Source organism: Panthera onca, chromosome A1 (genome assembly GCF_046562875.1).
Source record: "Panthera onca isolate mPanOnc1 chromosome A1, mPanOnc1 haplotype 2, whole genome shotgun sequence".
NCBI classification, from domain to species: Eukaryota; Metazoa; Chordata; class Mammalia; order Carnivora; family Felidae; genus Panthera; species Panthera onca.
In genome coordinates, this window is record NC_138339.1 from 122,294,312 (window position 1) to 122,306,860 (window position 12,549).

Here is a 12,549-nt window from a genome sequence, read left to right on the forward strand (position 1 = left end):
CTTCATTAGTTTTAATGAGTGATACTTGAATATAGTTTAGTTTTTTAACAAACCTACATAAAGTTTTAAATTCATTGTCATTTCTTTGCTTTTAAGTGTTAAAAACTAGATTGTGAATGTCAAGGAAATATTTAAGTTATTTATGAATTTATGTTTTCAGAGAGGTAAAAGAATATACACTATCTAGAATTACATTTTGAAAATACATTAATGATTGGCTACTTTAAAGTTTATTCAAAGACTTTCAGATCTTGCAAATTTCACTTAATTTTTATACCACGAGGACTAACCAGAGTTCAAGAGAATAATCGATTAGAGGCTAGTGAATTTAAATACAGATTTCAGGAAGTTAATTTGGTAAACAGAAGGTCTGGGAAGTTGACAGTGCTTTTATAAATTACTTTTATTTCATTTCTTCTTTAGTGCTGAAATCAAAGATGTGAGCAAGTGCATCTGGAACCCAACTGGAGATCAGTACATTGTTTTACAATTCTCTGAGTTTCCAGAAATCTCCACACAAGTGAAGGAAGACAGCTAAATAATATATTGGTTCTATGGAAATTGGCATTATCAATCCCCAGCCCTTTCTGAAGGTAGCTAGTTCTTTTGAAATTCAGTGTACAGATAAGTTCCAAGTAAATGAGCTCTTGAAAAATTCATTGATTTCTCAAATGTTTTTTAAAAATTACTCATTCAGCAAAAGTTATTCAAGCATCTACTATGTGTGAGGCATAATGCCATGTGTTGGAGATACAAGTCTGAATAAAACAGAAACAGATTCTACTGTCAAGTTCCTTAAAGTCTAGTAAGGTTATTTAGTATATTTGGGCAGAGGAGCCATTTTAATTTCTCTTACTTTTTGAAAATTAGAATATTAGAGATCAATTTGGAAATAATTCACAGTAATGAACTTACTAGTCCTCACAGAAGACTACTAAAAATTATCATTAACATAGAAGGTCATCGCTTTTACCTTGTATCAGACTTTCAGTATGGGAATTCCAAAAAGTGGCCAAAATAAATAGTACTATACATATGGTACCTTCTCTGTCCTGTACTTAATATCCAGATAAAGAAGTTTTTTAAAATTGTCTTTAAATAAAAGGGGAAAACCTCCCAACAGCACAGAAATAAAAATCAACTTTGAAACAAGAGTAAGGTGTAATTGTTTCTAATCTTCAAATTTAGTCTAGAAGATCTTTTCTGGCTTTACTAAATTCTGTTCACTCAACAATAGGTGAATTCAATGGATCTACCAAGTTACTAACAGCGTCTGTTCTTCTGTCTTCTGGGTCTAAATGAGTGCTTAGCATATAGCTCCTCCAACTTTAGTCCCAGATCATATACCATATTGGCCAAAAAAAGAACTGCTTTCTATACTTTCCACAATGGAATAGTAGCTCTGATACTACCTAGGACTAAGTCAGCCAAACAGAGAAGACTTGGTCACAATTCTTTGATCTTTTCCTCTCTTAATGAAAATTCAGCCAATTTATGAAAAGAAGAAAAAAAAATCTAAACAGAAGAGCCAGATTAAAATATCTCTATAAAGTGCTTCATCAATGAAAGGAAATACTCTTTCCCCTGATTATTAAGGATTCATGCATTTGATCTCAGTTATGTAAAATGACACCATTTATAGCTGCACTTTAAAATATGACTGAAGTCATGTCAATCTTAAATTTTTCTTCTCTTTTGGGGATTTTCAAATTTGTTGAGAAACTTCAGTTTTCTCTCTTCTAGTCATAAGTATTCAATTCTTGGAAAGTTCTGTCCTTCTGGATGAGAAAATGCCTTCAAGAAGAAAACCAATTTTTTCCTAATCAACTTATTTAACTGGGGACTAAATATTTTATCACTTAAAAATAAGTTTTTCTCTTTCACTCAAAATAGCCATAAAATGTGACTTTGGTTGCCTCCAGATTTTATTCATAGTTATAGCTAATTTAGACTTTCACAATGATACTGCTCTTTTAGAAAATTTTCAATGTTTATTCACTTCTGAGAGAGAGAGAAAGAGAAAATGAATGAGTGGGGGAGGGGCAGAGAGAGAGGGAGACACAGAATCTGAAGCAGGTTGGAGGTTCTGACCTATCAGCACAGGCCCTGATGCAAGGCTCAAACTCACAAACTGTGAGATTCATGACCTGAGTCAAATCAGTCATTCAACCAACTGGAGCCACCCAGGAGCCCCTTGCTCTGTCTTCTTTAGAACTACCTATTCTTGTATATCTTTTAATTACATTGTAGGTGGTAGAATGCTAGTGTGGATGGACAGTCCTCAGAAGGACCACATATAATCCTGGGTCATGTCAGGTTGAAATCAGGAGAAGGGAACCAAGACAAAAAACAAAAATTACATATATATGTATGTATCCATATATATAATAAAATTATATAATTTTATAAAATATAATAAAATTATATAATATACATATATGTATATATTATAATTTTTGTTATAGATTTCCCTCATATATCACCATCTAAATGCCAAGTAGATATTAATTTTAAAAGTAGGACTGGATGGGACACTACTTTTACATAAAGCATTTAGAGATCATACATGTACGTGCTTTCTTGAAATTATTAAAAAACGACTCTTAGGTTGATAACTTCTCTCAGAATTTACACACTAAATTGTCATAGCATCAGATGCCCCACTAAACAACATTTTCATGCAAAATGTAAAAGCACAATCTGTTTTTTCAAAATGCTGTAAGTTTATATTTTTTCTTCAGTCTTCATGAGAATATTCTAGGCAAATCCAAGAGTAATTTGCCTTATAGCCTGTATTTTGTGTGCATTTATGACAACGGAAATGTAAAAATATTGAAATATTAATTGCAAATGTCAAAACAGAAAATGAACTAAATGTACTGTCCCTAAAAACATGGTGTACCTTAAAGAAGGTACAGCTTAGAGAAAACACATTTTAATCTATCCACAAACTTCATTAACTACAAAGCTGCTTTAAGTATATTATAAAGAACATTATCTGACTGTATTCAACAGGGTAAATTACAAGATTACTGTTTTGGAACTCTATCTACATTGCTTTGGATAGAGAATTTGAGATAGTTCCTTAAAGTAAACTTGTTTGAAATCACCATTAAAAGATAATGAATCTATTTTTGCTCACCTATTAGAAAAAGAAAAGAGGCATTAAGACTGCATTACTAAGACAGGAAGCAGATAAAAGAGAATACACGAGGATTAACAAAAACCACAAAGCAAAATCAATATTTAAAGACAATATTACATCAACTAAAGATTCTTGATTATAAAAGAAAACAATCAAAGCCAAACAATTACTTTTTGACCTAAACTATCATTAAAATTGGAGCTTTGCTTTAGTCTCACTCAGTGTCTTGAACCAGACCATTGGTAATAATCGGTTTGAGGAACTTGAACTCATTGGTCCCAAATCCTCCCGTCAGACACACCTCGTACTGGTAGCTCTGGGACAGCGTCCCCGCGCCGCTGACGTCCACCAGGTGGCCCGGAAAGTGGCCCTCAGGCCCCGAGCAGCGACCCGCAGACGCCGCCCGGCTCCGCCTGCACAGCCGCACCGCCACGAACACCAGCACCGAGAACAGGAAGAGCGACGACACGGACGCCAAGGCCACGACCAAGTAGACGGTGAGCGGGTCGGCCCGCGCCTCGGCCGCCGCCACCTCCGGGAGCGGCAGGTAGGGCTGCGAGAAGCCGTCCACCAGCAGCACGTGCAGCGTGACGCTGGCCGAGCGCGGCGGCTCGCCATTGTCCTTGACCAGCACCACCAGCCTGTGCTTGACGGCGTCGCGCTCGCTCAGCAGCCGGGCCGTGCGCACCTCGCCGTTGTGCGCCCACACGCCGAACAGCCCGGGCTCCGTGGCCTTGAGCAGCTGGTACGACAGCCAGGCGTTCTGGCCCGAGTCGCCGTCCACCGCCACCACCTTGGTCACCAGGTAGCCCGCCTCGGCCGCCCTGGGCACCAGCTCGGTGCAGGGCGCAGAGCCGTTCTGCGGCGGGTACAGCACGAAGGGCGCGTTGTCGTTGTCGTCCAGCACCAGCACGCGCACCCGCGCCTGGCTGCTGAGCGCGGGCGAGCCGCGGTCGGCCGCGCGCACGCCGAACTCGAACGCCTGCAGCGCCTCGTAATCCAGGGACCTGAGCGCGAACAGCTGCCCGTTGTCCGCGTTGATGGACACCAGGGAGGCCAGGGGCAGCTGCGGGTCCGCGGGCGGCAGCAGCGAGTAGGTGACCTGGGCGTTGGCGCCCGAGTCCCTGTCCGTGGCGCTCACGCTGCCGATGTGCAGGGCGGGGCTGTTGTTCTCGCGGACGCGCAGGGTGTAGGTGGTTTGGCTGAAGGCGGGGGCGTTGTCGTTGACGTCGGAGACCGTCACGGTTATGTTGTGCTGCGTTTTCAGCCTGGGGGTCCCCAAGTCAGTGACGGTGATGGTGATGTTGTACTCGGATTTGGTCTCTCGGTCCAGAGGTGTGTTTGTCAGTAGGGTGTAAAAATTCTCAACAGAGGGTTTAAGGATGAAGGGGAGACTGTCCTCGATGGAACACATAATTCTTCCATTTTCTCCAGAGTCTAGATCAGAAACACTGAAAACAGCCACCACAGTCTCTGGAGAGTTCTCAGGGATAGGGCTGGTAATTGAGGACAATGTCAGTTCTGGTGGGTTGTCGTTCACATCAACCACCTGAACTATCACTGTTGTTTTCCCTGAAAGGCCTCCGCCATCTTTGGCTTCTATGTCCAGTTCATAAGTATTCATCTCCTCAAAATTCAAATATTTGACTAGCTGGATATCACCAGTAATTGGATTTAGCTGAAAAGTTTTACGAATTTCTTCAGAAGCATGAAAAAATGCATATGATACTGTCCCAAAATTTCCTGTATCTAAATCAGTAGCTGAGACAGTGACAACAACAGAGTTAAGGGGGCTGTTCTCTAGAATCTGAACCTCGTAGAGTGTCTGTGTAAATTCTGGGGCATTGTCGTTTATGTCTAAGACCAGGATGTGGATCTTGGCGATCCCAGACCGGTGTGGAGAGCCGCCATCCAGCGCGGTAAGAGTCAAAATGAACTCTGGCTGCTCCTCACGGTCCAGAGATTTGTCCAGCACTAGTTGTGGGTACTTTCTTCCATCCCTACGACTGCGTGTGAGAACGTGGAAATGGGAATTAGGAGTGATCGTATAGTTTTGGAGACTGTTTCTTCCCACATCCAAGTCCTCAGCATTTCCCAAAGGAATCATGGTTCCTGGTGGCGTGTTTTCCAAGAGTTTCAGCTGCATTTCATTTTCAAAGAATACCGGAGAATGGTCATTTACATCTATGACGTGAAGCTCATTTGTAATAAACTGCAAAGGGTTTTGCAGTAATATCTGAAAATGTAGTATACATGGCTCCGTGGGGCCGCATAGCTCTTCCCGGTCCAATTTCTCACGCAGGTGCAAATCGCCAGTTTGATGGTTAAGCTGAAAATGCTGTTTGTTTCCTTTAGACACAACTTGTGCACCCCTCACAGCCAGTTCCCCTTCCCCAAGCCCTAGATCATTTGCTATGTTGGCTATTAAAAAGCCCCTCTCTGTTTCCTCAACCACAGAGTAGCGTCTTGACTCAGACCCAGCCAGAGACCCACCCAGAAAAACAAACAGAAACAGGACTTGCCTTTGTCTAAGAAAGCGCTCCCCTCTGGCCTCCATTGTGCTTTCGGCCATGTTCTTCCTGGAAATATTGCCAACCTAAGCCTCTGGCAGTGCTAGGAAACGCAGTCTTTTGCCTTCCAATCTTTGAAGAAGGCCTAGCGAATAATTCTTTCCAGGGCTCAGTTTTGGTTGCTTAAAAATCTGCCCAGGCTCACAACCCCTAGTTTACGGCACTGGATCTGTGCCTTACGCAGTGCGCACAGTTCCTGTGGTTTAATTCGCCTTCTTAGACAACAGTGCCACCATGCGTTCGCTGGCAGTTTAGAAATCTCCGGAGAAGGTGTTTTGTTCGGGCGAGAGGGGGGTGGGTGTTGTTTCGATATTTTAATCGCTTATTCCCCTTATCAAACCCATATGACGCTGTTGGAGGAGGTTCTTGTGTTATATCAGTGAAACTAACACAACCGAGGTAAATGAAATGTGCTGTTATCTAAAAAAAAAATCCCACTGTCTCTGGTGGAGTCCTCATTTACATGATTTTGATTATTTATATGATTTCGCTGCTAGGGCTACTCCGCCTGCCCTTCTGTAATTATTACACGTAAACCTTAAAAGATTGTTTTTTAAATTATGACATGCTTCATATCCTATTTGCGTTTTTCTCTTATTTTCCAGAGTTTGTATAATGCGCATCAGTTGCATTTATACTCAGAAAAAAATACTATGAAAAGATTATCTCATGCAAGGTGACAAAAAATGATAATAGATCATGTCAGGGGATATTATCCAGAGACCACAAATGCCTAATTTCTATAAAATTTTCACAATCACTCAAGGAACGCAGATTTCTCCTTTTGTACTTACTGGTTTCATCTATATTAACTATTAACTGTACAACTGTATTTCATCTGTGGAAACAGCTATTTGTTGAGTTTGTAGAAGTTAAGCATCTAGTGGTAACAGGACAGACTGTGTCTATATATCTTATATGGTTTTCAATCTAAGGGGGTAAACAGACTTTAAATATATGTTCAAACAAACAAATATAACAGTTTGTGCTATATAGGAAAGGTACTGAGTGCATGGAAAGTATGAAATAGGGGACCTGACCTAATGAGTTGGGGGGTGAAAAAGTTTTGTCAAAGTTGTGCCATTTAGTCTGGAACATGAAGGATGTTTTCTAGGCTTGGGATGCCTGGGTGGCTCAGTGGTTTAAGCATCTGACTCGATTTCTGCTCCGGTCATAATCTCATCATGGTTAGTGGGACTGAATTGGGCTCTGTACCTACAGTGGAGGGCCTGCTTGGAATTCTCTCTCTCTCTCTGCCCTTCTCCCACTCATGCTTTCTCTCCCTCTTTCTCAATAAATAAATAAATAAATAAACATTCAAGAAAAGATGTTTGCCAGGCTAAAACTGTAAAATGGGAAGAACCCATAAATGAAAAACTGATAGGTAAAGGCCATACAATAGTAAAGTATAGCTATTCTAGATAATAAAAGGACAGTGCACCTAAAACTTAGTGTCTCAAGAGTAAGTGGGAAGAGAAGGATGGAGAAATAAACTGAGGGCAAATAATGGGTGACTGGATTTTATTCTAAGAATAAAACGAAGATATTGCAAGGTTTTAAGCAGAGAAATGAAACAATGCAAATATCACGTGTTCAATCTAGCATCTTCACAATAATTAGGAATGCTACATGAAGGATCCTCTATTAGGTTTACTCTTAATATTAGTAACGCTAAAAATAACAGCGATTGCACTTCTATATCTTTGTATTACCTTAGTCATGGTTTCAAGTTATAGAAATAGCTGTTATCCTTTTGACAGGACAGAAATTATGTGACTTGTTCAAGATTCTACAGGTAACAAGTTGGGTGATCAGAGAATTTTGATAGTAAGATAGTGCTCTACATTGCTAATCTCAATAGGACACCTTTAAAATTCATATTATAATTTTAATAGTATAGCTCATTCAAATAAACATAATATACAATAATTTAAAGACAGATTGAAGAACATTAAGAATTAAAAATGTGTTTTAATGTATGGATCAGAAATTGAACTACAACAAATAAAGTTGGATGAATTAGGGAATTATACACTGAAATTTAAATTATAAAATAAAAAAAGTTTCTCCATATGTATTCCTTAAGCTAGAAGGCAGGAGAGGAGACTCCAATTAAGCAGAAAGGGAAAAGCAAAAATATGTTGAAGGAGAGAGACAGGGGACTGAAACTGCATATTGTTTGAATAACAGTGATCATCGGTTCAATTAGTAAACAAAAATTATATATGTAATTCCTTAAACATCAGAGAGCATTTAATGCCAGCAAAATTTTGTCCTATGAGTATCTTAGTGTCTTTAAATATCAAAATATCACAGGTGAAGAAAAGACACTTTTTCCTTTCAATCATTTAAAAATTTTGTTAAGAACCTATAATCTTCCAGTTACTACACTAGTCATGCAATAAAAGGGCAGCTAGTGAGACACATATTCAAGCACATAAAAAGAAAAAAGCTTTGGGGCACCTGGGTGGCTCAGTTGGTTAAGCTTCCAACTCTTGGTTTCAGCTCAGGTTGTCATCTCACGGTTAGTGGGTTCAAGTCCCAGAACCGGCTTTTATCTGATAGCCTGCTTGGAATTCTCTCTCCTCTCTTTCTGCCCCTCCCCCCATCACACATGCATTCTCTCTCTCTCTCTCTCAAAATAAATAAACTTAAAAAAAGAAAAGAGCTTTGAAAACCCTAGGAAACTGAACAGGGAAAAATAGTGGTGCAAAAAAAAAAAAAAAAAAGAAGAAGAAGAAGAACACAAAATAATGGCCAGACCAAGATAAATCTTTTCCTCACAGGCTTATTCCCAAAGGAATTATAAACAATCCAAAATTTTTGAAACATGCAATGCCAAACTACATTTGAAGTTTCTAAAATTTGGTGAAGGACAAAGACATGTTTATTTCCTCATATCTTTTGGATTTTAAGGACTTGCTCAAAGTTAATAGATGTTTGTAATTGCTAAAACTAATATTTTAAAGGGGGAATTGATGTGAAAAGTTTAAAGAAAAAAATTTTAATAGAAAGCATTAAGAATTACATGGCTTTGAAAACGACTGGACATATGCTACTTATTTAACTACATTTGAGAATATTAGTGGTTGATTTATTGAGCATTTTAATATGAATGGTTTGTAGAATCCAACAGTCAAGGTTGTCACAATCTCAAAGGAATCATAACTTCCATTTAAGGATACTTTAAGGAAATACATATTTAGAAAAATGTGAGACATTGCTTTAGTGTTCATGAACATACATATGTTAAAAGTTTTAGCCAATGTGAGTGAAGAGAATTAAAGTTATACTAGTTTAAGAGAATATACAAACACAAATATTCTGGAAAAAGAATAAGCTTATGTAGTGATTGCAAACATTTAAAAAATGTTTTAAATTTTAAGTTCTGAAAAGTAACCTAGAAACTGTGGAAGGTGAATTTGGAAAAAGATGCTCTAACTTAAAAATTAAAGACTTCAGAAAATACAAAGTTTACTTTCACACTTTAAGTTGAATTAAGTTACAGTGAGACTAATCAACAAAAAGAAAAAGAAATCTGCATTCCTTACACCACAAACGAAGGCATTTAGAAACACCAGTAACATGCACCGAATTGGAATAGGATAGCTACACACCAAATAAAAAGAACCCAAGTGGGCAAGGCAGTACAAAAAGACTTTACACAAATTAACGGAGACTAGGCTCAGTAGACCCTTATTAATTAATACTTAACTGAATTTAAAGCTATTCCTGAAACTGGGGTTTGCTTCATGAATCCTCTCCTCACCCAGACCAAGGAAATTGGGGAGAATCGGCTTGAGGAACTTAAATTCGTTGGTCCCAGATCCTCCCGTCAGACACACCTCATACTGGTAGCTCTGGGACAGCGTCCCCGTGCCGCTGACGTCCACCAGGTGGCCCGGAAAGTGGCCCTCGGGCCCCGAGCAGCGACCCGCAGACGCCGCCCGGCTCCGCCTGCACAGCCGCACCGCCACGAACACCAGCACCGAGAACAGGAAGAGCGACGACACGGACGCCAAGGCCACGACCAAGTAGACGGTGAGCGGGTCGGCCCGCGCCTCGGCCGCCGCCACCTCCGGGAGCGGCAGGTAGGGCTGCGAGAAGCCGTCCACCAGCAGCACGTGCAGCGTGACGCTGGCCGAGCGCGGCGGCTCGCCATTGTCCTTGACCAGCACCACCAGCCTGTGCTTGACGGCGTCGCGCTCGCTCAGCAGCCGGGCCGTGCGCACCTCGCCGTTGTGCGCCCACACGCCGAACAGCCCGGGCTCCGTGGCCTTGAGCAGCTGGTACGACAGCCAGGCGTTCTGGCCCGAGTCGCCGTCCACCGCCACCACCTTGGTCACCAGGTAGCCCGCCTCGGCCGCCCTGGGCACCAGCTCGGTGCAGGGCGCAGAGCCGTTCTGCGGCGGGTACAGCACGAAGGGCGCGTTGTCGTTGTCGTCCAGCACCAGCACGCGCACCCGCGCCTGGCTGCTGAGCGCGGGCGAGCCGCGGTCGGCCGCGCGCACGCCGAACTCGAACGCCTGCAGCGCCTCGTAATCCAGGGACCTGAGCGCGAACAGCTGCCCGTTGTCCGCGTTGATGGACACCAGGGAGGCCAGGGGCAGCTGCGGGTCCGCGGGCGGCAGCAGCGAGTAGGTGACCTGGGCGTTGGCGCCCGAGTCCCTGTCCGTGGCGCTCACGCTGCCGATGTGCAGGGCGGGGCTGTTGTTCTCGCGGACGCGCAGGGTGTAGGTGGTTTGGCTGAAGGCGGGGGCGTTGTCGTTGACGTCGGAGACCGTCACGGTTATGTTGTGCTGCGTTTTCAGCCTGGGGGTCCCCAAGTCGGTGACCGTGATGGTGATGTTGTACTCGGATTTGGTCTCTCGGTCCAGAGGTGTGTTTGTCAGTAGGGTGTAAAAATTCTCAACAGAAGGTTTAAGGAAGAAAGGAAGATCATCTTCAATGGAGCAAACCATTCTTCCATTGTCTCCCGAGTCAGGATCTGAAACACTGAGTACAGCAACTATGGTCTCCTGCAAGTTTTCTGGGATGTGATCGATAAGTGTTGACATAGTCAGTTCCGGAGGGTTGTCATTCAAATCCATCACTTGGACAAACACCATGCAACTTCCAGATAGGCCTCCACCATCTGTCGCCTGAATATTTAATGTATAACTCTGAATGGATTCGAAATCCAGTTTCTGTGTTAAAATGAGTTCTCCTGACTTTGCATTTATTTGAAAAGTTTTGCGAATATCTTCAGAGGCTTGGGAAAATACATAAGATATTTCTCCATAGGTTCCAATGTCCAAATCTCTAGCAGAGACTACGGCAACCTGGAATCCAATAGGACTGTTTTCCAGAACTTGCACCTCATAGAGCAGCTTTGCAAACTCGGGTGCATTATCATTGATGTCTAAAACTTCAATGCGGACCAGGGCAGTGCCAGACCTGGGTGGAGTCCCGCCGTCCAGCGCAGTGAGAGTTAACCTGATCTCAGCCTGTTCCTCTCGATCCAGCGCTTTGTCCAGCACCAGCTGTGGTAATATGCCGTCGGAACTGTCTTGTAATTTAAGATGGAAGTGGGAATTTGGACTGACCGTGTAACTTTGGAGACTGTTGCTTCCCACATCTAAGTCCTGGGCACGTTCTATTAGGAAAGTAGTTCCGGGAGTGATACTTTCTGAAATTTTCAAAAGTATTTCTTTGTCTAGGAAAACCGGGGAATGATCATTTATATCTCTAATCCATAGCTCGGCCTGAAAAAACTGCAAGGGATTTTCCAATAATACCTGGAAAGGTAGCACACAGGGCTCGGCAAGGCCGCACAGCTCCTCCCGGTCCAGTTTCTCGTTTAACAACAAATTCCCTGTCTGCCTATCAAACTGCAAACGCGTTTTTTTCCCTTTGGAAACGACCCGAGCCCCCCGCGCAGCTAGGTCATTTACCTCCAGCCCCAGGTCTTTTAACAAATTGGCCACAAAGGAGCCACTCTCCATTTCCTCAGCCACTGAGTACTGCTTAGGCTTGGAAGCAACCTGAGCTATGCCCAGCAAAACAAAGAGTATCAAGACTTGCCTTTGTTTTAGAAAGCGTTCTTTTCCCTCTCCGGCCTCCATCGCCTTCCGGTCTCCCAGCAAACTTGACCCAGCTTCGGCTCGAGTTGTCGCTCTTATCTCCCAATATCTCGTAGATGGTGGGAGAAATGGAGACGCCTAGGGCCCTGATTTCCCGGAGCACCCACCTTAGAATGCCTCCCCTTCCTGCTTGTTTCTTCAGCGGAGCATTTGGCTCAAGGAGCGCCGGCTGGTAGCTCTCTTCGTTCTACTTATAATGCTGCAGCGCCACCCAGCGTCCTTCCCGAGTGTTTAGTTTATCCAAAACAGGAAGAAAATCCTAATCCTTTCTTTCAAGACAGATGGCCATCTAAAGGGAGTATTTTCAAGTAATATCTCAAAGTCTTATCTGCGTCTCCAAAGGCTTTTTCATTGCATCCATAACAACCACGGCAAGCATTGACAAATTTCCGTTCCAGTTTTCTCACAGATCGAAGGGGCTCTTTTTAAATGAGAAAAAAAAAAAAATCGACTTCGGAAACTGGAAGGGAATAACTTCAGTCCCAGGAGGAAACAAGGCTTTGAGTAGGCAGTTCCCAGTTTTATTTAGAAGTTGGGCATGTATGCATCTCGGTGGTGTTGAGGTTACCATCCTCACACCCCAAAGAAACCAAAAACTATAGAAACCCAGGACAAGCACAGTATTCAAATGAGAACATTCTCTTAGGACAATGAAATATTCCTCTTACTCCTCTTTCTCTGGGGACCACTTTCAATTCACATTTCCCTGAAA

At 42.6% G+C, this 12,549-nt stretch overlaps 2 protein-coding genes across 2 annotated transcripts; both read right to left on the reverse strand.

Moving 5' to 3' along the window:
- Positions 1-385: 385 nt before the first annotated feature.
- Positions 386-6,298, reverse strand: PCDHB3 (protocadherin beta 3). The gene has a single exon (XM_060629220.2). It carries the CDS (start codon positions 5,715-5,717, stop codon positions 3,360-3,362), a length of 2,358 nt encoding a protein of 785 aa, XP_060485203.2. The 5' UTR covers positions 5,718-6,298; the 3' UTR covers positions 386-3,359.
- Positions 6,299-7,662: 1,364 nt separating this feature from the next.
- PCDHB2 (protocadherin beta 2) lies at positions 7,663-12,097 on the reverse strand. Its single transcript, XM_060634132.2, has one exon. It carries the CDS (start codon positions 11,817-11,819, stop codon positions 9,426-9,428), a length of 2,394 nt encoding a protein of 797 aa, XP_060490115.2. The 5' UTR covers positions 11,820-12,097; the 3' UTR covers positions 7,663-9,425.
- Between the last annotated feature and the right edge of the window lie 452 nt (positions 12,098-12,549).

Coding starts and splice junctions, on each gene's coding strand:
- PCDHB3 (XM_060629220.2), bottom strand. CDS start 5,717: ATGGCCGAAAGCACAATGGAGGCCAGAGGGGAGCGCTTTCTTAGACAA.
- PCDHB2 (XM_060634132.2), bottom strand. CDS start 11,819: ATGGAGGCCGGAGAGGGAAAAGAACGCTTTCTAAAACAAAGGCAAGTC.